General features: G+C 42.1%; 1 protein-coding gene across 6 annotated transcripts in view; it reads left to right on the top strand.

Moving 5' to 3' along the window:
- The window catches only part of CHD7 (chromodomain helicase DNA binding protein 7), a 135,586-nt gene extending 120,399 nt beyond the window's left edge, over nucleotides 1-15,187 (top strand). For 4 of the 6 annotated variants that reach the window (XM_062633319.1, XM_062633318.1, XM_062633320.1 and 1 more), the window contains 15 exons: nucleotides 32-121; nucleotides 678-781; nucleotides 2,147-2,276; nucleotides 2,550-2,622; nucleotides 2,835-2,889; nucleotides 3,598-3,826; nucleotides 3,985-4,193; nucleotides 4,335-5,012; nucleotides 5,430-5,590; nucleotides 7,207-7,434; nucleotides 7,665-8,108; nucleotides 8,688-8,909; nucleotides 9,859-9,999; nucleotides 10,468-10,572; nucleotides 11,347-15,187. In XM_062633319.1, the coding sequence (XP_062489303.1) occupies nucleotides 32-121; nucleotides 678-781; nucleotides 2,147-2,276; nucleotides 2,550-2,622; nucleotides 2,835-2,889; nucleotides 3,598-3,826; nucleotides 3,985-4,193; nucleotides 4,335-5,012; nucleotides 5,430-5,590; nucleotides 7,207-7,434; nucleotides 7,665-8,108; nucleotides 8,688-8,909; nucleotides 9,859-9,999; nucleotides 10,468-10,572; nucleotides 11,347-12,300 (3,823 nt within the window). In that variant the 3' untranslated portion in view covers nucleotides 12,301-15,187. The remainder of the gene's footprint in view (nucleotides 1-31; nucleotides 122-677; nucleotides 782-2,146; nucleotides 2,277-2,549; nucleotides 2,623-2,834; nucleotides 2,890-3,597; nucleotides 3,827-3,984; nucleotides 4,194-4,334; nucleotides 5,013-5,429; nucleotides 5,591-7,206; nucleotides 7,435-7,664; nucleotides 8,109-8,687; nucleotides 8,910-9,858; nucleotides 10,000-10,467; nucleotides 10,573-11,346) is intronic. The other 2 variants (XM_062633321.1, XM_062633322.1) reach the window with 2 other exon arrangements.
- The last annotated feature ends 11,291 nt before the right edge of the window (nucleotides 15,188-26,478 follow it).

Here is a 26,478-nt window from a genome sequence, read left to right as displayed (position 1 = left end):
AACTTTTTTCCCCCTCTGCCTTCCTCTCCAGGGTCCTGCTGCGTGTCCGCATGCTCTACTATCTACGACAAGAAGTTATAGGGGACCAAGCAGACAAGATCTTAGAGGGTGCTGATTCAAGGTTGGTGCAAGTGCAGGTTGATTTTTTTTTTTTTTGCTGTATGACGTTGGTTTTTGTAAAGTACATGTACTGTAGTAGTGGAGCATTTAAAGGTTGTCACGGTTTATCTCTTAAATGTCTATTCTCAAGCAGCCTTAATTATTTTATCAAGAGCGGTGGGTAGTTTCCTTGGGGGAGGAAACGATGTGGGAAATGACAAAGGCGGATTTTCAGTTCTGTTAATATTGAAGGATTATTCTATCTCAATTTAAAAAAATTTTAAAGATATGCTAAAAGCTTGAATTAATCATATTTGGATAAGCATTGGCATTCCACTCCCAAAATAGCTGAATGTTGTGGTTTTTTTTTATGTGGGGGGGGCTTAAGGGGGGTGCGTGTGTGTTTTTGTTTAACCATCCTAATTATTTTTCAAGTTACCTAAATTCCTATGTTGGGTTTTGGGTCTTCCCTCAAAATTCATATTTAGAGAACAGCGTGAACCCCTTCTTTATTAAAAAATAAATAAATGAATTGTCCAGTAGTGCCTTTGAGAATATATATAATGGTGTCTTCACAGTGAAGTAGATGTATGGATACCTGAGCCATTCCATGCCGAAGTTCCTGCAGACTGGTGGGATAAGGAGGCAGATAAATCCCTCTTAATTGGAGTATTCAAACACGGTAAGTGATGTCTCACTCTGAACAAAACTCAGTTGTAAAGCTTTCTGTGTGTAGGACTGTTCAGTCATAATATTAACAAGTATTGTTCCAAAGAACTGTTGGCTTGTATCTCCCTTTTTTCCTGCCTGCATTAAAAACCCTAATATGAGCTGTAAATATCAGATGCTGTTTTTAAATGTTTGCAGAACATTTGAGAAGAAAACATTACTTTCTTGGCTGTAAATAAAACAAAACCATATTTGTTTAAATAATAGCCAAATAGTAAGATAGATCTCCATAAACTTTGCTTCCAGCACTGCTTCACTTGCTAACTCTGCCAACCAGTGTCAAAGTGGACGGTGGGCTTAACCTCTGCTATTAATCTGTACAAGTGCCTCCTGGGCTTTGTTCCAAGCAATATTTCACAAATGTCAGTGTTGAGAACTCCCGGCTCCCTTGAGTGGGATGCAGCCTTGTTAACTTTGAAAGGCTGGGGATGCAGAGCTGGCATGATATATACAGTGAGCGATTCCTGATTATAATCCCAATTCTCTGGAGGTTGCAGAGGTATTCTCAGCAGCCCAGCCTGACTAAAGGGGAGAATGATGGCTTATAAAACCTTTCATGATTACAGTTTGGCTTCAGGCTCTACAGCAGTTAGGAGCAGTGTGTTGTAGTACAAATCCTAATTGAATTGTGCTGTTCTGCCTATGTACAGCAGCTCTGTGTTGTGGGCTCAGCTGAGGCAAGTCTAGTCTAAAAATCATTTTCCTGCGGTGCACTGTTGGGATCTGCCATTTTCCATCTAGTCAACTTGGGCAGTAAAAAAGCAAACAGCAGTTTGAAAACCATAGAGGGAACAGTGTCATCTTACTGACATGCATCATCCTAAACCTAATAAGACAGGTTCATTGGCCCTACGTATAACCCATGTATACAGCATTTTTGCAGCCTACACTGAGGGTTCCAGCAGGGCTGGAGCTATCGAAAATGTGTGTGTGTTTCCATTCACATCTGCATGTTTCCAGTAGGGAGTATTGAATGTGGAGAACCACTGTGAAATTCATATAGCAAACTTAAAGTTTTTCACTTGTGAAAGATTTTTACTTTACCTTATAAAGACATTAAATTCACAGCTTTCTTCAGTAGCTGCTATTTGTTAATGCTGTTGATGTGAAAATGTTTCTATGCGGATGGAATTTACCACTATGAAAAATTTCATTACATGACTGAAATGGTTGTTTTCAGCATGGTGACAGCTCCTTTGGTTTTATTTAAATCAATTAACCCAGAAGATTTTACTTCTACTGCCTAAACCTATTCTGTTCGCAGTTGGTCATAGCTTTAAAAACAACCAAACACATTTGTCTTGCACTCTGCATGCAGGTTATGAGAAGTACAATTCTATGAGAGCTGATCCAGCACTGTGCTTTCTGGAACGGGTTGGCATGCCTGATGCAAAGGCCATAGCTGCTGAACAGAGAGGGACAGACATGTTAGCAGATGGTGGTGATGGGTAAGGAGGACATGAAAAAATTAATACATTTATTAGCATTGTATATGTTGGCAGGAGTTCATGTGTCGTATCTTGCTTACATCTTGCCTGAGGTTCTGAAGTGATTATATGATGTAAAAAGTACATAGACTTGTTGACACAGTTGAGCATGAAACATAAATGTGTACTATACCATACTGCTGGCTTTTGTAGCTTTCTTGCTTTTGTCCAGAAAATCAGCCCCTCTCAAAACCAATATGTTTCTTGAAAAATTGTCTTTTAAATATTTTATAGTGGTGAATTTGACAGAGAGGATGAAGATCCAGAATATAAGCCAACCAGAACTCCTTTCAAGGATGAAATTGATGTAAGAACTTCCAACTTTCTGTAATTGCAAATGCATAAAATTGTAATTGATTCCCCATGTTTATTTTAAAGTGCAGTTCTTGAGAGCTACTAGATAAACACACCTTACAGGGACTGGTTGCTGCTGGGTTTGAGAGATGACGTATTTTTCTTGTGAAATGGTAACATATGGTCAAAACTGAAAACTAAAATAACTTCTGTCTTCTCCCTAAGGAATTTGCAAACTCGCCTCCAGAAGACAAAGAGGAGTCCGTAGAAATACACCCAAGTAAGCTATAGTAAAGAAATTAAAAAGGCAAAAATCAACCATTTAGTGAAAGGTGGACTGTTAATATTGGCGCGTGAGGGGAGAGATGGTGGGTTGGGAAAGCACCACAGTAAACTTCTTGCTGCCAAATCTCTTCATGCTTCATATCTTTCAAAACCAATTATTTAATGTCTTTGAATAATTCACATTATGGCTTTCTGGGTTTCTAATTACATAGTAGAAATGAGGGATGTTTCATAATGCAGCCGTTGATGTTTTTGCCGAGATAGTCTTGGAAGTTATAGATATGTTGTTTCCTCACTTTAGAGGAAAATTGCCAAGTTTAAGTGAGAATAGTAGAATGGGAAATCATAAGCATAGGTGTTTCCTCAGAGGCAGAATGATCTTCTTAGTGTAATATATTTAAAGATGCATTAATTTAAATACTTACGGTATTCATAATACATTTGCATTCATAACATTGAATTATAATGCGTGATGGTTACATCTAAATGCTTCACAAGCATTTCTGAGTTTGTAGAATTGGATGGTTTGATTGTATTTTTTTATCTCTTACCAATGTAGTTCTCCTATTTCTAATTTGTAGTGCACAAATGTTAATGAAGCATATGATCTTACCTGATAAAACAGGACTCTAGTTATAGCCATAGGAACTTTGGAATATTTAGTGGTGGTTTTGCTGAGCAAAAATACTTTTCTATTCTCTAGACAAGCATGGCGAAAGTAATTCTGAGTTAGGCCAACTCTACTGGCCCAGCACTTCAACCCTGACTACCCGTCTGCGTCGCCTCATTACTGCTTATCAGCGCAGCTATAAAAGGCAACAAATGAGGCAAGAGGCACTAATGAAGACTGACCGCAGGAGACGCCGGCCTCGGGAAGAAGTGAGGGCACTGGAAGCAGAAAGGGAAGCTATAATAACTGAAAAACGACAGAAGTGAGTTTCTCAGTGGTATTTCTTCAAATCTTATTTGAGCTTTTGTGTCACCAGTGCCACTCTTCTGTTTTGAAAGAATAAACTTAAGGGCATCCAAACTAGGTTTGGGACTCTTACTTATTCACTGTTCTCATTTCTCTTTCTTCTTCCTTGACTAGATGGACAAGAAGAGAAGAAGCTGATTTTTATCGTGTAGTGTCTACTTTTGGAATTATTTTCGATCCTGTAAAGCATCAGTTTGATTGGAATCAATTCAGAGCATTTGCCAGGCTTGATAAAAAGTCCGATGAAAGTTTGGAGAAGTATTTTAATGGCTTTGTGAATATGTGTAAACGAGTGTGCCGGATGCCAGTCAAACCAGATGATGGTAAGTTTTAACTGACTGTAGAAATAACATAACTGTGAGGAGAACATGGGAACTGTTGAAACGTCATTACCAGGTGTGATGATTTTGAAATGGGTGTACATCTAGTCGATGTTTAAACAGCACACGTTGATGTCATTGCAGAACCACCTGATCTTTCCACATTGATTGAGCCCATCACAGAAGAGCGTGCTTCTAGAACTTTGTACCGCATAGAACTGCTGCGGAAAATCCGTGAACAGGTTCTCCATCACCCGCAGTTAGGGGAGAGGCTAAAACTTTGCCAACCAAGCTTGGACCTGCCAGAGTGGTGGGAGTGTGGTAAACATGACAAAGACTTACTGGTTGGTGCTGCTAAACATGGAGTCAGTAGGACAGATTATCACATTCTGAATGATCCCGAACTCTCTTTTCTTGAGGCTCACAAAAACTTTGCTCAAAACAGAGGGACTGGCAATGCAAATACTGTCTCTTCTGTAAACCCTCTGGGTGCTGGCTGCAGTCAAACACCACCTGTTGTACCATCTACACCCATACAAGAAGAAAAGACTACAGAACAAATGGAGTCTAAAATTGAAGGGTCTGAAAATCCAGCAGCCAAAGAAAAGTCTGATATCAAAGAGGAGACAGATATTGCAGATAAGGACACTAAACCGGACTGTGATGCTGAAGCTGAGCCTGGCTCTGTTAAATGTAAATTGAAAGACATAGAAATGAATACAGATGTAGACCCAAAATCTATTTCTGAGAAAGGTTCAGAAGAAGATGAAGAGGAGAAAATGGATGATGATGATAAATCAGAAGAATCCTCCCAGCCTGAAGGTAATGCGTTGATCAGATCTATTTTTATGCTTAGCATGAGGCCCACAGCTGTTGTAGCTTGTGCCAGCTGGTAAGTGGCACACAGAGAGCCATTATGGAGCTTGGGATGGGCTACATGTAGCAGTTCTTCTGCCCTTCCGCATATCAGGTGGCTAGATAAGCTTTCATGAAAGCCATCCAGCATCAGCAGGGTATTCCCCCACAAGGGATGATTTCCAAGATAGCTTACTGAGCCAGTGATCATGGTCTGTGTGCCAAATGCATAAGGCTATGGCTCTGCTGTAGTAATTTCTGAACAAAAGCCTGAGTTACAAATGTTGTGTCAAGACTGGTGGTCTTAACCTGTCTAGCTAGTTAGGTTGATATTGGGTGGTTGGGAACTTCTGTAGTTAATACCTGATTGTGGTTGTTACTCAGCAGGAGCAGTTTCTCAGGGTAAGAATTTTGATGAAGAAAGCAATGCCTCTATGAGTACGGCAAGAGATGAAACACGTGATGGATTCTACATGGAAGATGGGGATGCCTCAGTGGTTCAGCTGCTTCATGAGAGAACATTTGCCTTCTCTTTCTGGCCTAAGGTTGGTTAGGGGGAGAAGGGCTTGTGTCTTTTTTCAGTACAGATAAAACAGGGTAAATGTGGAGTCTGCACTTTGAGTGGGCAAGGGACTTTTTACTAAGAATGATTTGTGGCATAGCATTTTGTTCTTGAATTTCAGACAAATTAGCAGAGAAAATTAATTGGTCTACTGTAAATAGTGTCCTTTGGTTAAAACAAAAACTACTGACAAACACGAGTTTCTCATAGGCTCCATAACTGTATGTCAGCAGACTTGCACCTCCATTGATGGAAGCAAACTTATAATTTTGTATTAAAGATTTTGTCTGCAGAGCAATCTGCACTGTTGAGATCAAAGATTTTTAAGATCACCTTTTTATTTAGGAGTGAGGAGATTGTAAAGAAGTGTTCCGGGGACCTACATGATCTAAACTGTTACGTAATATTGACAGATGTAATTGTATTAAGGTATCCTGCAAACAGAAGCAGCAGTTTTAGATAGGATAAAGCTATATCTTATTTTGGTAACAGTGTAGGAAATTATCTAATAGAAAATGCTTTGTTTTTTTTTAATAGGAAACCCTGCCCTTTCATAATAAATCCATCCATAATTTAGTACTCTCTTTTGCAGTAAGGGCAGAGGGAAATAAAGTAGTAATAGTCTTAAGCTTACTAATCACCGTAACCGGGCCATCTGGTTTGGGACAGGGGGGGCAGGGCAGGGGGACCTTGCTCTTAATAGGCTTATTACTGGGGAAAGCAAGCAGTCTGTTGCAGCTGCTGAGATTTGCTAGTACTTTGCCCTGTTTTGCTGTTCAGGAAGCTCACTGATGCTCGTATTCCCTAACCAGCAGTATTTCTCATAGGTTGGAAGCTTCTACTACTTCAAGCAGAGTAGTGTAGAATGTGCTTGAATACTGAAATGGAAAAAATGAAATGATACTCATCTTCTTTGCTTTCAGCATGTATTTTAGAAACATGGAGTGAAATCTTACTCCAGTTACAGTGTAAAAGTAAACCAAAAAATTCTGTGTAGGTTCAGTATAAGTAGACTAATAAACATAATTAGAGATTTTTAGTGTACACGCTTCAGTGAAATTTGAAGTGATAATGGGCGTGGAATGAAAATTGACATTCATTAGATGTCCCTAGGTTGGTGCCCATTTCATAATGTTGAACTTTATTAATAGTGACGCTAATGGGGATCCACTTCCTAGGGCAGAATTGCAGATTCAGCCTGTTGGATCTCGAGAACTGCAGCTTTAAGATAGTGATTGCAGATGTTTTGATTTTCCCTACCTACCTAACTGTTGATTCTGCTGACTGCTGAAGTTTTGAAGTGTAAAACAGTACCGAGTTTCTGTTAGATTTGTCAGTTAGTACATTGTCATACAGAAAACTTGATCTTTCTCCTTCCCCCAGTGGAAATGCAGCTTTTAAATTCTGGTGATGTTTTATTCTACAAAATTGGCTGCGTATTAGCTTCTTGTAAGGTGACCACTTTAACCTGACCTGAAAGAATATTTGGTTTTGAAAGTATTTCTTGCACTTTGGAAGCTCAATGTGTCATTACACTCATTTGAGTTCAAAAGGCAACTTTCACACTGAAGGTTCATTATTTACTTTTCCTTTACGCAGGACCGAGTAATGATCAACCGATTAGACAACATCTGTGAAGCAGTGCTAAAAGGGAAGTGGCCAGTAAATAGGCGCCAGATGTTTGATTTCCAGGGGCTCATACCTGGGTATACTCCAACAGCTGTGGACAGCCCTCTACAAAAAAGGAGCTTTGCAGAGCTCTCCATGGTTGGTCAAGCCAGTGCCAGTGGCAGTGAAGATATTACCGCTTCTCCTCAGTTATCAAAGGCAAGACTGCATCTTTTTCTTGCATAAACCATTTTATCTTGCATGCATTTCTTTTGCATAATAGAAAAAATACAAAAATAGCATTTCTATACATAAAATAGGAAAAATAAAGCGTTTCCTTGAATAAAATGAAGGCTTTGTTTTCAGAGTTAGATGTTTGCACTTTTATTGCAAATTCAGCGTAGCAAACTGAGCTTTGCTAATGTTTGGAAATGCTCATTTTTCATTAGGAAGATGCACTCAATTTGTCGGTTCCACGTCAGAGGAGGAGGAGACGAAGAAAGATTGAAATTGAGGCTGAGAGAGCTGCCAAAAGGAGAAATCTTATGGAAATGGTTGCCCAGTTACGTGAGTCTCAGGTGGTCTCAGAAAATGGACAGGAAAAGGTTGTAGATTTATCAAAAGCCTCACGAGAGGCAGCAAGTTCTACCTCGAATTTTTCGTCTGTTACTTCAAAGTTTATCTTGCCTAATGTCTCCACACCCGTGTCTGATGCCTTTAAAACTCAAATGGAGCTGCTGCAAGCAGGTCTTTCACGCACACCCACAAGGCATCTACTAAATGGCTCTTTAATAGATGGAGAACCGCCCATGAAGAGGAGGAGAGGAAGGAGGAAAAATGTAGAAGGGCTTGATCTGTTATTTATGAGCAACAAACGGACATCATTGACTGTAGTAAGACAGCAACCTTTTTGTCTCATATTTGTTCTTCTGTGTCTAGTACTTTCTGAATGTGAGTTTAAAAGTGTCATCATGATCTCCCTAATAGTAATGTGCAGTTTTTATCCAATTAGCTTTTTCCTTTGTGTTTAGAGCTGCTACTTCTTGTGAGCAATGTTTTGTTTAGTTCAAAATCAAGTTTTTACTCTAGCAAATTGTAGCTGTTTTAAGTAGCTTGTGCTTTCAAAAAGATGTTTGTTTGTTTGTTTACAAAACATACTATATTTATAACAACATACATTTTGAGGCTTAAATATGTCTTTCTTACTGTGTAGGAAAGTGATGGTCTTGAAGGCCATTAACTGGAAATACATGAAAACCACTATGTCTTTAGCTGTATGTTCTTTACTATTCAAGGATGCTAAATTTACCAAATTCCCTAATGCTGTGGTATTTCTTTACATAGTGTGAATATTTAAATCCCATTTGTGTATGCAAAATGTCCTTGAGCATTTAGCTTCAGTCCCTGAAATTATTTCTCACAGGTAACTATTCCCTTGAAGTGAGAATTAACACAGACGTTAATGTTTTCAGGAGGATGCAGAAGTGACCAAAGCTTTTGAAGAAGATATGGAAGCCCTGCCAGCAAGGAACATTCCATCTCCTGGTCAGTTGGACCCAGACACTCGCATCCCTGTAATCAATCTAGAGGATGGGACCAGGCTGGTTGGAGAAGATGCTCCTAAAAACAAGGATTTAGTTGAATGGCTTAAATTGCATCCTACTTACACTGTAGATATGCCAAGTTATGTACCAGTAAGTATGTGATTCTAGAAGTGTTCTTGTATTATATTAATCCAGAAGTTAGTTTTATGGAGTTCAAAATCAACTTCCCCATGTTTGGGCATAGTCATTGGATTTTGTAACTGTTGGTTTTCAGTAGTGGTTTTCTCTTTAGGCACTCTGTTTATAGTAAAACACCCAAGTTAGTGGCATTGGGATGTATGGGTTGCTTTTTTTTCCTTAATACCTGTATACAGTAACGTGTTAACACAATGTTCCTGTCGAGTTCTGCAGAATTTCTTTATCTGACAAGAAAAAAGACTTTCCTGAGATAATTTAGAATCATAGAATAGTTAGGGTTGGAAAGGACCTTAAGATCATCTAGTTCCAACCCCCCCTGCTATGGGCAGGGGCACCTCACACTAAACCATATCACCCAAGGCTCTGTCCAACCTGGCCTTGAGCACCACCAAGGATGGAGCATTCACAGCCTCCCTGGGCAACCCATTCCAGTGCCTCACCACCATAACAGGAAAGAATTTCTTCCTTATATCCAATCTAAACTTCCCCTGTTTAAGTTTTAACCCGTTATCCTTGTCCTGTCACTACAGTCCCTAATGAAGAGTCCCTCCCCAGCATCCCTATAGGCCCCCTTCAGATACTGGAAGGCTGCTATGAGGTCTCCATGCAGCCTTCTCTGCTCCAGGCTGAACAGCCCCAACTTTCTCAGCCTATCTTCATACGGGAGGTGCTCCAGTCCCCTGATCATCCTCGTGGCCCTCCTCTGGACTTGTTCCAACAGTTCCATGTCCTTTTTATATTGAGGACACCAGAACTGCACACAGTGAGTGAGGTCTCAGGAGAACGATTTGAAGCTAAAGTAATTGGTCTCTTGAAATGATTCTATGAAAGGGTTCCATGACTGGTGATTTTTGTCAAGAATGTGAAAAACTAAAAAATAATCTATCTCTCTTCTTTCCAGAAGAGTGCAGATGTGCTGTTTTCCCCATTTCAGAAGCCGAAACAAAAACGACACAGATGTCGAAACCCTAATAAACTGGATATAAACACCTTGACAGGAGAAGAAAGGGTACCTGTTGTAAATAAGCGAAATGGAAAGAAGGTAAAAATTAAATTAGTTCAATGGGGGGCTTTAACAATGTCTTTGCATGTGGAAAGCAGGTTTTCTACTCCCAAGATTTCTTTTTCAAAGTTTAGTAATTTGTCACTGGCAGTTACTGGAATGTACCACCCAGTTCCTTTAATTCTTTTTGTGCTCTTCTGATGTGTTCTTATAACTCTTACTTTTTGAAACTGTATAGCACGGGTTTTTTCCTTATTTCAGATACTAATTTCATTAGTAGGTCTGCCTAAGCTGCAGCATTTTACTTTACTTTTAAAACATGATCATCTCAATTCTAGTATCATTAGGTGGTTTCCATGTAGCTTTCCACAGTCTGAACTGAGTCTTTACTGCTGTCCTTCAGAGATGAAAGTGCACAGATAGAGAATGTCCACATAAATAGTTGTTTGGATTTTGTTTGTGGTGGTTTGCTTTGTTTGTAAGTATTAACCCTGTCTTTTGTGTTAGATGGGTGGAGCTATGGCCCCTCCAATGAAGGACTTGCCAAGATGGCTGGAAGAAAATCCTGAATTTGCTGTTGCTCCAGATTGGACTGACATTGTTAAACAGTCTGTAAGTGAAACTGTCATTCCGTGCTTCACTGTAGATCATGGGATGGAAAAGTTGAAGGCTGTGTAAATTGATTATTAAGTCTTTACTCATAGCTGGTTTTGAGCTGATGAAATTGTATTGTCTGAGTGGGAGTTACCCAGCTCAGGAAGGATGGTGATAGGAGGCTGCTGCAGAATGGACTTGAAGTACACTCCTAAAACCAGCTACAGTAAGGCAGCCTTTGGCATTTGTTTTGTATTATTTTTTTTCCTTATAAGCAACAGTCCTTAATAAATGCAGGCATTCATATATTAGGAACTATTAAAGAAATGCTTGTCATATTCCAAATAGAATTTATCATCTTGGTAACAAGTACCATCAAAGGATTATGTTTTCTGCCTTTTATTTTAAATGAGTTGGTTGAAAAAAAAGGGTACAATTCTGCAAATACTTCGATAAAATATACTGTAGCACAGTATGAAGTACAAAGCTATGAATTCATGACTGCAGTATATCGGGGAGGATTTTTATGAAGCTACAGAATTTCAGCATGTGTGTTTTACTTATCTGTTTAAATGTAAAAAATCTGTGACTTTGCTTTCTTCAGGTATTTTTTACATGTTCTACTGCCATTCAGTTCAGTAGCTAGCTAGTCAGGATTTGCCAGGGCTGGAAAACAAACTGCTTTAGCAGTATGCTGAAATCCATTCTGTTTCTTCTGTCATCATCAGATAACTGCTGAAAGCTATAAAGGCTAATGGAGAATAAAGCTTGTTTTTTGTCTTCCCTTTCCAGGGTTTTGTTCCAGAGTCCATGTTTGACCGTCTTCTCACTGGACCTGTTGTGAGGGAGGAAGGAGCAAGCAGAAGAGGAAGAAGGCCAAAAAGTGAAATTGCCAAAGCAGCTGCAGCAGCTGCTGCTGTAGCATCAACTTCGGGAATCAACCCACTACTAATGAACAGTCTGTTTGCTGGAATGGACCTCACAAGCCTCCAGAACCTACAGAACCTGCAATCTCTCCAGCTTGCAGGCCTCATGGGCTTCCCGCCAGGGCTAGCAACAGCTGCTGCTGCTGGGGGGGATGCTAAAAATCCAGCTACCGTGTTGCCTCTGATGTTGCCAGGGATGGCAGGATTGCCTAATATGTTTGGACTAAGCGGATTGTTGAATAACCCGATAACGGCTACTACTGGAAATGCCACTACTGCTTCCGGTCAAGGAGAGACTGAGGATGGCACTTCAAAAGCTGAAGAGAAGAAAAATGAGAATGAAGAGGAGAACAAAGACTCTGAGAAAAGCACAGACACTGTTTCTGCTACTGACTCTGCAAATGGATCTGTCAGTGCTGCTACTGTGGTGACTACTGCCACTGCCACCACTACCACCACCACCAACACTGGATTGCCCACAAACCCTCTGGCCTTCAATCCTTTCCTGCTGTCTACCATGGCTCCTGGCCTCTTCTATCCATCTATGTTTCTACCTCCAGGACTGGGAGGATTGACTCTGCCCGGTTTCCCAGCATTAGCAGGACTTCAGAATGCAGTGGGCTCCAACGAAGAGAAGGCTACTGACAAAACTGAAGGAACTGCCTTTAAAGATGAAGAAAATCTCGAAGGCAGTGATGCAGAGGAGAGCCTTGATAAAACTGCAGATTCCTCCGTTTTAGAAGATGAAATAGCACAGGGTGAAGAATTAGACTCACTTGATGGGGGAGAAGAAATAGAAAACAATGAAAATGATGAATAACCAGTACCAGTTACAGTAAAGTGTTTTAAACTTTTGACAAGTGGTAGTCCTACTGTTTACACTCACAGTTAATGTCCATACTTAGTTTTTATAAGCTGTTCTGTAACATAGTGTAGCAAAAAAGAAGTTCAAGTCATGTTATACAGATGTGTCAAAAGGTATCTTGGTCATTAAGTATTGTGCAGTGCATTATTTATTATCCCTAGGAGAGATGAAATTTGAGAGGTGATCATGTCTTTTTAAGGAAATTGACATAATGCTCTGCTTTTTTGTTTGTTTCTTTTTTTTCTTTTGGTACCATTGGTATTATGAATTAAGCAGCAATTTGCAATCAAGTGGCACTAATAGAAGGAAGTGCTGCTTAAAGGAAGGATGAAGTTATGTATTTAATTTTATTTTTTTTTTTTTGCTGTGAAGGTCAAGATGGAATTTACCACACATATCGTACTCGCGCTTCATTTTGACTGCATGGGAGTTCACCCGCTCACGTGCGCGCACACCCCCACACACACACTCTCTCTCTGACAATCTTCATGATAGTGTGAATGTCTCTGTCTTGAGACGCAGCAATAATAAGGCAGCTGTTGAATGTGAAGAGTACCTTTTGGAAATTAACCCGCGGAGGAAGGTTCTTACAGGATAAAGCTACAGTTTAATCGTCTCGTGATCTTGTAATGCACTGGTATAAAGCAAAAAGAAAAAAAATCAGGTACCTTTTTTAAATTAAAGGACTTTGTTACTTTAGCCACAAAGCTAAACAGCATTACCTCAACTCTAAACTAGCCTTGAAGTTTACAGACATGACTTTGTAAATGTATTGTTTTTCTTTGTTGTGATGTCTTTTTATTTTTTTTCTTTGGAAACTGCTATCATGTAAGATAAGATGTAAATTGCTGCCAACTGTAGTAATGATGCTTTTAATAAAAGTGACCCATGATATGCAGAGATGTAATTATAGAAGGTAGTGTTTAGGGACATCAGAATTGGTGTTCGCTTTCCATATTTGCCTTGTGGCTTTTTTAATAGCGTGGGGTTTTTTTGCTATATTCTTTATAGATTAGAGGCTGTAAATGCTGAACTGGTTGTCTTCAGGGGGCTAGGCAAGAAGAAAAACCTTGAATTACCTTCATATTTTCCACTCTGAGTAACTACAGAAATGCACGCTAAAAACCCTACTTTACTCCTTCAAAGGGGCATGAGAGACTGAGAATACTTTAAAATGTGTTCAGCATGTGATAATGTGGTACACTAAAGAACAAAAGGGCAAAAGAAAAATGAGGCTTTAATAGGCACAATATCTAGGTCATTTATCCTTGGTTAATGGGTAGAAAAACACAATGCTGTAGTGACAGCAAGGGATACAAAGGCTCTGTGGTATCCTGTAGACCAGAGCTTGTGATGCCAGAAACCACTGTGTCAAACAACCTACATGAAACTAAAACTGACCCACTTTTCTTAAAAAAACAGTGCCTCTTCTGGAGAGTTACCGATTTGTACCCTTTTGTGACCTTTTGATATTAGAGATAATGTGCCATTTGAGGATTTCTGTTTTCAGTGTTGTCACCGTGACATGCACGTACACAAGCATCTCAAGAGTGAGGATAAAAGGCTGGATTTGCAGTGGAGTACATGAAAAATGAGCTATTTGAGTGGCCAGCTGTGGGTGGACCCCCATCTTCAATATTATCTGTGCTTTTGGGATGCTGGGGAGCTGCAAACCTTGCTCTCATGTCAACTGTGAATTTGCACGAGAGCTCAGATAGACAAGTCTTGCAAGGCCAAAATTTGGTCCTGAGGGCGACATCTGAAAAGGGGTGAACTTGGCCAAGAACGATTCATGAACGATGAAAGTGGAGGAGAAATGAAGGCTCAGGAAGTGAGTTCTGTGTGAATGAATCACAGGCAGGCACTGTTAAAGTGAATAGATGTCAGGATGTCTTGTACTGCCACTTAAATAGATCGTACAGAGTTAATGAAGGTCAGGAAGGATTCCCCCCACCATGTACATCACTGAACGGTTGACAAGGTGCCTCTTTCTAAAACATCACATGCAGACTGCGACAAAAAGGGAGAGGCTTAAAGCCAAGGTGCAGGTGTGCTACATGCTCTGTTGGATTTGTTCAAGCTGTTGTTTAAGTAAGTCAGTTAAATGCCTTGTGTCTTATTTTTCCTTCTACCTACAGAATTCCCACTGTAAAAGTTGGTAGGTGTTTCCCATTGGCTGTATTCCAGCCATTTCATTTTGTAGATAAATTCAGTTTTATAATTCCCAGCAAAGATTTACACAGACTGATGACATCGTTTGGGAGGACCCTTTTTAATTGGCAAGACTAGAAGTTATATTGTTAAATGCCACACTGTTCTTGTCTGTCAAAATCAGAGGGATACTCTAGTAACCGCCTATCTCTGCCTATAGGTTTTTGGTGCGGAAACATCCAAGTCATGGCACAGGGTGTCCAAGTGATCAGTGCACCTTACCCCTTTTATAGGTGTTCCTCGATAATGGTATTGCTCATCTGCCTTTTCGTAATCCCAGAAAAAAAACAAAACTGGAGAACTGTTGCAACAGAGTGAATGCCATGGCAATGCGGGAGCCTCCATGCTCTGCTTATGCTTTCCAACCAGCCTTGCTTCCTACAAGCCAAACGGACCACTCACATGTTGAAAAGAAGGTGACATTTGATTTTTTGGAAGGGATATGGGCCCCTGGTATGAAAAATGAAGTGGGGGGATTGCCATCTAATGTCCGAGAAATGTATTACATGAAAATATGAAGGTTTTTCTTTGATTTGACACAGAGATTTTACATGTTAATTATTGCAAAGATTCTCACAGAGTTTTAAAATGTGTCTAAATGAATAAAAGCTTACGTCAGATGCTTAGTTCAGATACTACTCTGCACTTGATTCACATCTGGACCACCCTTCTTGTGCATCTTAATGAGAAGCCTTCTGTTTGCCACCAACCATTTTGTGTTGTACCTCCTAATGGTCATGGGAACGTTAATAAGGTTATCAAGGAATACAAATGACTCTCGTTGTGGCTTTCAGGAAGAAAGCACCTGTGTCACAGTGCAGCAGTGGTCTGCATCTGAACACAGCCTTTCCTGAGTGCATGGTGCACAGTCCTGCCAAGGGAAACAACCCAACAACAGCAAACCTGATCAGGCTGGTAACAATGTTTTTAAGAACTGGACTGTAAAGGAGAACTGGTTCAAGTATGAGTGTTGAAAACTGTCACTGATGAAATAGCAGACAAATCCCTAAACTAGTCCCAAGTATCTTGTGTCAGCTTCAGTCTCTTGTTTCATATCAATGTCAAATGTCAAAGTGTACTTCTTACTGGAGTAACACACACTCCTGCTGAGGACCTTTGCTATTGAGCACAGCAAATTAAGCACTTCTCCATTTGAAGGAAGGTTAAGATTTGGGAGGAGGGGGGTTAATAATCAAATGTATTTTTAGTATTAAGCTTCTGTTGAATTTTGTATTGCATACAAAACTGCTTGGGGTGTTTAGGATTCCTGTTTGTACCACGTATTTCAGCTATCTGAATCCTCAGTGTCAGGGCTGGGGGTCTGGTAATGTCAGGGCACCTGAGGGCTCTTGGCTCTGCTGCCTTCAGACTCTTCCCTGAAAGGTGCCAGCCTGTGAACGTGTTCCCACTCTGCTCAGTGGGAGCGAGTGCTGGCTGCAGGTTTTGCTCCCATGCTCTGTAAATCACCTGTTGTACCCTTCCTCGGTGTCAGGTGATGATGCCTCAGAGAGACTTGAAGTTGGTTCCTTAGACAGGGAGATGATGTTTCAGGCATCTATTCTAATCATGAGCTTGAGTCAGCTGTTCAGAGGAAAATACGTGAAAGAAATTAGATTTGAAGGATTGACAGTTGCTGTGATCAAAGTTGGATAGGAGTTTCGGGAGCAATTGGACACCTGAATGTAAGGTGAACGTCCCAGCTCAATCCACCTGTAGTTTTAGGTAATAGATTTGGTGCCAAATAGCAAGTATTAAAGATAATAAACCTATAGTGCAAAAGCGTATTTTCTAAAGGGTAATAAATCTGTCACTGAATGGTTTTGGTTTTCCAGCTTTCACAGATTGCTGTCACACCGGTAAAACCATCAAATCTTCATCTTTTGAGCTATTTGTTTAGCAGTAGCTCAGTGCTGGTAATTTCCAACCTGTTACTTGTGCTCCCTCAGTCTTTGCTTAAAAAGTGTAGATATTGGTCATAGCTGCAAGTTGGATACTTCATTAAATTGTGGTAATTGTAGTCTACATTAAAACTGAAAACCCATCCCACCCATTTTGGAAGTTTGCTGGGCGTATGCAGATGCAAGCATTGTTAACTGGGGTCTCACTGCAGCAGCTCCTTTCTCTTTTAGTTCCAACTTTTCATATGTGAGCGTTATTAACCTGATGGGCAACATACAGACGCTGAACCATGGATTCATCCATGGTTGAATCCATAAACAGACCAGCCAGCCAGCCATCAGCTTTAAAACATCTTAGGAACGGTGCACTCTGCGGGCCATGGTCCGTTCTGACAACAGTGCTCTTGCAGCTGTCCCCTTCCTGGACAATGCTTTGACAGTCCAGTGTTTTGGAAGTCCCAAGAACCTGTGGGCTCTGCAGTCTTATGAGTTGGGAGCAGCAGCCTCCTGGCCTCTGCTGTCGGTCTCCTCCCACAGGGCTTCTGCTATTGTTGGGCCGGGGAAGGATTTGCATATCTGTGGCCGCAGAGCTAATGTTCGCTCCCTCCGCTCAGAGGCCCTGCAAGGAAATTCCATGAGCTGCCTTTTTTTTTTTTTTTTTTTCTTCCCCTTCTTTCTTTTTCTTCCTTTTTCTCTAAGGGCTAGTAGAAAGTAAGAGACGGCCATTGTATGTCACTGCAGCGGCATTGTTCTGCAACAGACAAAGATGGCATATTTCTCAATCCATAGTTTCTGCTCCTTCAGCCATGGCTGGCTACTGATGAGCAGCTGTGCAGACTCTGAATAGCCCAAGGTGTTTCCTAAAACAATTAAAAATATGAATTTTCCCCAAACATGTGCCAAACCCATCCCAAAAATATGTGGCAGGAGGAGGGCAGTGAAGCCTTTTTGTCCAGAATATGTTTTCCTGAACCCAAACTTTTAAGGCATGCCCGCTTTCAGAGAAAGTGTGCAGGTTCTCTCAAACATATCACCTGGTTCCTGAATGACTTGCGTGAGTACTGTTCATAAGATTAAAAGAAGAAACTTTGACATTTTCTGTAAGGGTTTTTGTGAAGAAAAGAGGTGAAAGCGAAAGGTTTTAACGAAGCCATATAATTTTGCTTTATGAGCTGGGCAGGTGCTCGTAATAAATTATTGGAGAAAATGTTAAAACTCATCCCTGTTCTTCAGCTGCTGTGCATCTGACATTTCCAAAATATCATTTTGGGCTGTCACTGTAAAGACATGCTTTTTCCTCCCAGTCGTCTTCAAGTTCTTCTCAACCAGACTGGCCATCTTCTGCTGTCTCAGTCTGCAGCAGGCTTGCCATCTGCTATATGGCTAATCAATTCACAAAGGTGCTGCTGGGCAGTGCAGACTCCCTGTCCTCTGCCAATATTTTCTGGAAGTTGTCAAACATAGCTGAATTTGTTCTCAGCTGTCACAATCATCACATTGATTCCAGCTTGTAGCACTCCAGTGACCAGTGGGGTATGTGCTTTGTTTTGCAAGCAGTGTTTGCTCTTTTGTGCCCGTTTACTTAGGCAGGAGTGATTGCTGGAGTCAGATGCGGGGAGCCTGCCTCCCCAGCTGGAGGTAGGCAGTGCCCACTGACTGTCTTAAGTAGCCTGCTCCCAAGTTTGAAGGGTGAGCCTGTGGGCGCATCGGCAGACCAGGGCTCCAGATTCAATTTCTAATTCTGTCTGCTTCCCCGAGGCGGTTGCTTTAATTGCATTTCCAGTCTTCAGAATGGAGAATGACACTTGCCTTCTTCACGGAGATGTTGCGAGGCTAATGTTAGCAACAATCATGTGGTACTCAAGCCACCCTGATTAGGACTGCCTGGGTAAGAAACTTCAGCTCATCCTTGAACATGACAGTCTTCATTTCATCTCTGGCTGTCATAATACAGCCCCCTCAATCAGTTGATGCCACTGATGGCAAACCTGCTACCCCACTGAGGGGCCAAACCTGTCAGCTTCTCCCTGCTGTCTCCTGCTTCCATGGAAAACCATGTGCCAAGCTTTGGGTCTCGCTTCTCACTGTCCTGTTGAGTCCTGCTTTCAGGGCAGGGCTACAGCTATTGCTACTGCTGTGCAGCTTGCTACCTCTCGACCCTGGGTATACTTTTTGTTCTGACTGCACAGTACATCATAGAAATGTGACCATAAGTCAGCACACTGAATTCTTCAGGAGGAGGGTTAGTTGTCATCCGCATGCAGCAAGCTCACTGCCCCGGACTTCAAAAGAGCAAAATTTGGCCTCTTCAGGAACCTGCTCAGTAAGGTTCCATAGGATACAGCCTTAGAGGGCAGGGGGGGGCCAATACTGTTGGTTGATATTCAAGGATCACCTGCTTAAGCTCAGGAGCATTGTGTCCCGACACAAAGGAAATGGGGCAAAAAGGCCAGGAGGCCTCCATGGATGAATAAGGAGCTTCTGAGAAGACTTAGAATTAAAAAAAAAGAATTTTATAGAAGGTGGAAGCAAGGACAGGCGCCTTGGGAAGAATACAGGGATGTTGTCTGGGAAGCTAGGGACCAGGTTAGGAAAGCTGTTAGAATTAAACTTGGCTAGGGATGTGAGAGATAACAGGAAGGGATTCTGTAGGTATGTAGCAAACAAAAGACAGATTAGGGACAACTTGGGCCCTCTCCGGAAGCTATCAGGAGAACTTGCTACACAGGATTTGGAGAAGGATGAGGCTCTCAATGACTTCTTTGCCTTGGTCTTCACTGGCAAATGCTCTGAGCACACCACCCCAGTTTTGGAAGGCAGATGCAGGAACTGTGAGAATGAAGACTCTAGGCCCACTGTAGGAGAGGATCAGGTCTGGGATCAACTTAGGAACCACATTCCATGGGACCTGATGAAATCCATCTGTGGGTCCTGAAGGAGCTGGCAAATTAAGTTGCTAAGCCACTGTCCATCATATTTGAAAAATCATAGCAGTCAGGTGAAGTTCCTGACGACTGGAAAAAGGGAAATATAACCCCCATTTTCAAGAAGGGGAAAATGGATGACCCAGGGAATTACAGAGCAGTCAGTCTCACCTCTGTGCCTGGCAAAATCTTGGAGCAGATTCTCCTGGAAGGCATGCTAAGGCACATGAAAATCAACAAGGTGCTTGGTGACAGCCAGCATGGCTTCACTAAGGGGAAATCCTGCCTGACCAATTTGGTGGCCTTCTATGAGGGAAATACAGAACCGATGGACAGGGATAGATCAGTTGATGTCATCTACCTGGACTTGTGTAAAGCGTTCGACACTGCCCCACATGACATCCTTGTCTCTAAACTGGAGAAACATCAGCTTGATGGATGGAGCACTCGGTGGATAAAGAACTGGCTGGATGGCCACACACAAGGAGTTGTGGTCAATGGCTCAATGTCTGGCTGGAGACCGGTAATGAGTGGTGTCCCTCAGGGATCAGTGTTGGGACTGGTCTTGTTCTCCATATGTTGGTGACCTGGACTGTGGGATTGAGTGCGCCCTCAGCAAGTTTGCTGATGACACCAAGCTGTGTGGTTCAGTTGATACACTGGAGGGAAGGAATGCCATCCAGAGGGACCTTGACACGCTTGTGAGGTGGGCTGATACCAACCTGATGAAGTTTAACCATGACAAGTGCAAGGTCCTACACCTGGGTCAGAGCAATCCCAGGCACAGCTACAGGTTGGGCAGAGAAGAGATTCAGAGCAGCCCTGCAGAGAAGGACTTGGGGGTGTTGGTTGATGAGAAAATGAACATGAGCTGGCTTCAGTGTGAGTTCACAGCCCAGAAAGCCAACCATATCCTGGGCTGCATCAAAAGGAGCGTGACCAGCAGGTTGAAGGAGGTGATCCTGCCCATCTACTCTGCTCTCATGAGACCTCACTTGGAGTATTGTGTGCAGTTCTGGTGTCCTCAACATAAAAAGGACATGAAACTGTTGGAACAAGTCCAGAGAAGGGCCATGAGGATGATCAGGGGACTGGAGCACCTCCTGTGTGAAGACAGGCTGAGAAAGTTGGGGCTGTTCAATGTGGAGAAGAGAAGGCTGTGAAGAACCTTGGGTGACATGGTTTAGTGGGAGTTGTCCCTGCCCACAGGACGGGGGTTGGAACCAGATGATCTTAAGGTCCTTTCCAGCCCTAACCATTCTGTGATTCTGTGATTCATGTTTCTTTAATCCTTCTTTGGCCATACCTGCATCTGACGGTGGAGCCGCTTCACCTGACTAACGCTGTTACCAAAGTTGCATGTTCAGACACTGGTTTTAAGTGGCAGGATTTGCGTCAGTACAGCTTCGTGTTCTCCACTCCAGTAGTACACGTTGCTCTGCTGATGGGGCAAATCTGAAATTAAGGTTGCTAAAGCTTTAGTATACTCCAAGCTAACAGCTTTTCTCCCTGGTCATGCAGGAGTGCTGAAAAACTCTCCCTTAGTTCTTCCTTGGCTTTATTTACAACTGCTTCAATAAAGGAGCTTATGGGTATGTCAGGGATGAGCAGAGAGAAGATAGTATTCCTGGGTTTTCCATCCTTGTCTGCTTTCTGTCAGATAGCAGGAAGTGGTTAGCTGATGATTCCAGTGTCCACTGGGCTTTCAGCAGAAATCGGTGGTTTTAAGAAGACCTTAAGTCTAGTAGGGATCCAAGTACCAGTTCCTACCAAGGAACACCTTCTATCATTGGTGCTGTACAACTGCACTAAAAAGGAACATTTGGGAAAAGAAAAAGGCATCTAGTAGCTTTAAACATGCCATGTTTCACTTGAGCAAACTTTTTCATTGCCCTATTAGTTTCCCTTGCCACATGAAGAGCTGCCATCATTTCTTATTTACTGTGTATCTGTACTTAATCCAAAGGAAAAAAGCAATTTTCTAGAAGCCACGAGAGGCAAGCTCCAAAAGATCTTTCAGCCTGTTTTCAGTACGTGCTGCTAAATACCTCATGTTTGTCAGCTCTTCTTGGCACCCTTTCTATGTAACAGCCTCTAATGAATTTGCATCAGCTTCTCTGCTGATGGCTAGTAGGGATCATGCTATGCAGTACCAGCACTAAAATATGTGTAGCATTTGACTACAACCTCTCAGAGGTGGATGGTTTTTAACCTGGATTTGGAATAGGATTTGTGAAACTGTTTTCATCAGTAGATTTCACTGTGTACAAGCTCAAGGATGAGTGGGCTTTCTTGCATGCTCTTTAATGAAGTCTTCCTAAAGCAGTTGCAAGTTGGCGTGCCAAGAGAATCTTAACTAAATTGGAACAAATTATGCTTCTCTGCCATGTGCTTCATTTATTCCTCACGGAGAGGTAGCTTTTTAGATCTCTTCTTAGGCCCCATGCCTGCAATGACCCAAGCAACGTTTGTGTGCAACCTTACCAGGTTTTCTTGCCTTTACTGTTTGCACTTCAGAAATAATCTGTGGTTGTGGAGCTGGTTTTTATGCTTGTCTTCACTCTGTCTGATAGGTAGGGGAGAATATGCTGCGAGCAGGCAAAAGCAAATTCAATCTGCCCTGATCTCTCTGATGGCCAGCGTGCAAGAGGATTGCATGCAAATGTCTGTGCTTACAGTGAACCAAAACTGTCATGGGGAAAATCAGAACCAGGGAGGAATGTGGGGATTTCCGTGGGAATAGCATGATGTCCTTTCCTGGTTCAAGGTGGCAGCAATGCCTTTCCACCGAAAGGTGAAGACTGAAGGAGTATGTGGGCAGTAAAGGAGTCCTTAATAGAGTATTTCTTGTATTGGTGCACTTTGTGAATGGAGACTATAGCAAGGGCAAGGAGAGCTTCCCTCATCAATGCTGTTGTCCTGGGGAAAACGCATGGACAGGACTGGCACTAGAAGGCTCTCCCCACTATTCCATCAGGCAGAGTTTCTGACAGAGGAGCCTCAGTAAGGAGGGGAACCAGAGAAGGAAAAATCCTCTCATAACCAACTGGGAAGGAATGGTTTTGTCTGGAAATGATACACAGCTGGTATGAATCAGTAGCAAAATGCAGGGCCTTTCCCTTATGATTCCCTTCACCTGCCAGCAACCACTCAACCTTGGACACAAGCAGTTAGAGCCTCCTGCAAAATGTGTGTAGGATGGGAACTTGTGGCACAAGCTTTTCAGTGCTCGCTAGATGGGTGCTGGGTAGTCTTACATCAGGAAGAATGTTTTTGGCTGGTGCAGGCTGTATGTATGTACTGGCTGTCTGGAGGATGGAAAAGATGAGGACACTGTCCTGAAGATCAAAATGTCACCAGGTGACAAATCCCTCCAGACTAACTCTCCATGTTCCTTGAGCTCCAGGCCAGCAGATTCAGTGGGTTTTAGGAGCTCATTGTCAGAGTCTAGTTTTATGTCCTGTTTTAAGTGAAGTCTGTTCTTTTTGGGTTTATTACTGGTTTACATTTGCACAATTCTTGTGTTTGCTGTCCCCGAACCTCATATGACACTGCAGCTATCATTCCCTCAGCTAAAATGCTAACAGCAGCTACTGAAATCTCAGTAGCAATGGATGGGACGCCAAGTGTTGCAGATGACTCTCTGATGGGAAAGACTCATAATCCCTTTGATATTTTTGGAAATATGAGTCCTGGCCCCCACAGAATTAAAGGCATAAGGCTAAAAAATGAAAGCCTCACCCTGAAGCACAGGCAAACTGATCATTCTGAATTTGTTTAGGAATCACATTTGACTGCAAGAAATCAGCCAAGCTCTGCACAAGTCATTCGGGAAGATACAAATGACTACGCTGTAATGAGCAGACACCTATTTTAAGCATGATCTATGTTTTTAAGAAAATTCATTACAATAAGTCTTACAATACCAAGCTCTTCAATGAATTTTTCATGTCTGCATACCCAGATATATATAAAATGATCGTAATCATACACCTTTGGGGCAATGCTGAGCACCAGCTGTTTCACTGATGATTTATAGGTTGCCATGTTCAAGGTTAATAATCAGGAGAAACAGGTTACAGTATGCAATGTATTTATGTCAGGGTAGAAGTTCAGTAGTGAGGATATGATGTTAGGATGATATGTGTGGTTTTAATTAGCTACATCCCAATTTTCTGGGGAATCAAATGCAACTGCTTTCCAAAAGTAAAATCTGTGAGAAGTTACCAGTGCTGATCTTTATTTTCAACTCAGTTGAAACTAAACCAGCAAAAATTCCTCCTCATATCTGCATGCTGGCTGCCAAAGCGGTCAATTCATAATGGAAACTCAGTGCTGAGGTGGATGGAGATTTTCCCAGGACAGACAGTGGGATGGTTTAAACTGCCAATGCTATTGCACGCTGTGCTTTGTGAGCTGCTGTACTTTGGACTTCAGACTATTAAGATAAGCCATTACAGTCTGTCAGTGTACCAGCCTCAAAGCAGTGGTGGAGATGGAGGTCATGGGACATCAGCCCATGCAGCTGCCACAGCTGCTGGCAGGGGCATCGCTGATGGCCATGGTTGTTTTCTCCCCGGTTCCAGCCCCATCCTCCTGCAAGGGGATCATTATAACTGTGTGATTGCCACGATCTGCTCTTCTGTGCAGGATGTTAACTTTAAGCAACAAAAAAGAGAGGCTTGGAGTCAATCATTTGATGCCAAAGGCCTTTTCAAAGTTTCTGAATAGCTACCCCTTGATTTAACTAAGGCACTGCCTGCAAACTGACAAGCCTAGAGCTTTGCAACATGGAAAAGCCTTTGCTTCCACCTCAACAGAGAAATTTTTAGCACTGGAGTTTTCTGACACAAGCAAAAGGTGGAAGCTTTTGTACTACGGCCTGGGGAGCTTTAGCTGCTTGCAAACACCAGAGTCCCTGAGCAGGGCCTCAGAGCATTGTCATCACATTCTATTGCTTTTGCAAAAACTTTTGTTTCTTCTGTTGAGCTTTCCTGAGCTCCCTTGAAGCTGAATGCTTGTTCCCAGAAGTCAGCAGCTTTCTCCACATGCTGTTGTGATTATATTCACAACAGGGAACTCTAAATAAGATGATGGAAAGCTTTAATTCAATTCAGAATGATGGCTTTAAAACTCACCAGATTCAGCAATTGCACACTCCTCTCTGGAGGAAAAGGGTTGATACATCCTACCTGTGTCTCCATCTGCATTGCTGCCAGGCTGGGAGTGATGGAAGGTGTGCTGGTACCTGGGCTGGGTCAAGCTTCATGCCCACAAGTTGCTGCATCCACCTCTTCCTCCAGGACTGATATATGGCTTAGTGGGATTTGGGGTTTGGACCACTGTGAGCCTTTGTTAAAGATTTCCTTGGTGCTGAGATGCTACATGCAGCAACACCCCTCACACATGGAGCCCAGCTGCGTGCTTAGACTGTTGGATGTTGTGCACCCAAGGCCTTTCTCCACTTCCTGCTGTGTGTTGATGTATGCTAAACAACCTGTTGAACTTAGGATAACAAATGCAGCCTGCCCTCTAAACAAATGGGAAGAGGCACCCTGGCATAATAAAATCACCAGAGAGAGGGCAAGGAATAGGACACAGATGAGATTTCATCCTCATAAATTGCCTCGCTATTACACTTTGAGTATATTCACAATAGGGAAGTCCAAATAAGATGAGAAAAGGGGCTAATTCATTTCATGAGGATGGCTTTAAATCTCAGCCTATACCCATGCTAGAAAATTAATTATGGCTATGATGAATGAAACGAGAAGTTATACCAGTAATCAACATCACCATATCCTGCTTTCTTAGCCCAATAAAATTTTCTTTAACTGAGCAGTGGCATTCATAAATGTCAGCAAAGCAAAACATGAAGGTAATAGGACACATTGACCTGGGTGCAGGCAATGGTGCCTATGGCTACGGGGAAAGCTGTTGGAGCCCTTACATATCTGTGTGTAATTTTAAAAGGCCAGGCTGTCTTGGGCATTTCACAGAGTGACCTGTTGGGCAGTGGGGAAATAGTCAATAAAAATGGGTGATACAAACATTATTATTGAGAGTCGTGGTTGATGGTGGAGCGAGCTGGAGTCCCAGGGTGAAAACTTGGCCATACTGAAGGTAGTAGTAAAACTCATCCTGACTCTGGATTCTGGTCTTACAGCATTCAGATCCCAAACAAAATAACCCAAATTGTCCTAAGTTATTAGACCGCATAGCCTGAGTTATTACTGAAAGGCTAGTGCTCAAACATTTTGTTTCACTACTGTGTCAATGTGTATTTGCCTCTCACTGGCCTGGCAGGGGCTTTGAACATCTAATAAATCTATTGCCCTAAAAGAGGGTAATACCCTTTAGGCTCTTATGGTCATATTTGCTTAACCTGTTCTTGAAGACCTCAAGATACGGAGATCCCACAATCCATGCTGTGCTTCGCTCGCAGTTTAGCTTACTCTCTTTGCTGTAGTGCTTGCCGATTCCTGTTACTTCTGTTTGCCATGAACATAGAATCATAAAATGGTTTGGGTTGGAAAGGACCTCAAGATTGTCTATATCCAGCAGCCCTGACATGGTGTGCTGTTGTATGGCTCTCAACCTATGATCTGTTCTCCCAGAGGTCCTCTGGCCTGTCATCCCTCCAGGCATTATTGCTGCATAGCTGTAGTATTGTGCTGCTTCTCACAGGACTGCATGAACATTTCTCCACTTCATCATTTTGAATAAAGACCTTTTTCAAACATGAACGTTGCCATTCAAAATATTTCAAGACTCTCAGTGAAGGTGTGATCTCTGTTCCCCACTAAACACTCCTTGCACCAGATCCTGGGAGGCCTCACAGAACCATAAACTAAATCCGTATGTGGTTTCCAATTTGATTTTCAGTGGTGTTGCAGGACTTCGAGCTAGAGCTTCCTGCCCCGGCTTACTTAGGAAGAGGTTTGGAAGACTGTCAAAAGCCTTGCTAACCTCAAGTATATCCACAAAGCCTATTATTTCACCACACAAGGAAATTAATTTGATTTGATGCAGTATGTTCTTGACAAACCTGTCTTGGCTGAATCTCATCTCCCTGTTCTCATCTGTGTGCCTACAAATAG

Source organism: Pezoporus occidentalis, unplaced genomic scaffold (assembly GCF_034315485.1).
Source record: "Pezoporus occidentalis ecotype Australia unplaced genomic scaffold, CSIRO_AGI_Poc_V1 ctg4, whole genome shotgun sequence".
In the NCBI taxonomy this organism is placed as follows: Eukaryota; Metazoa; Chordata; class Aves; order Psittaciformes; family Psittacidae; genus Pezoporus; species Pezoporus occidentalis.
This window is presented reverse-complemented; position numbering and strand designations above follow the sequence as displayed.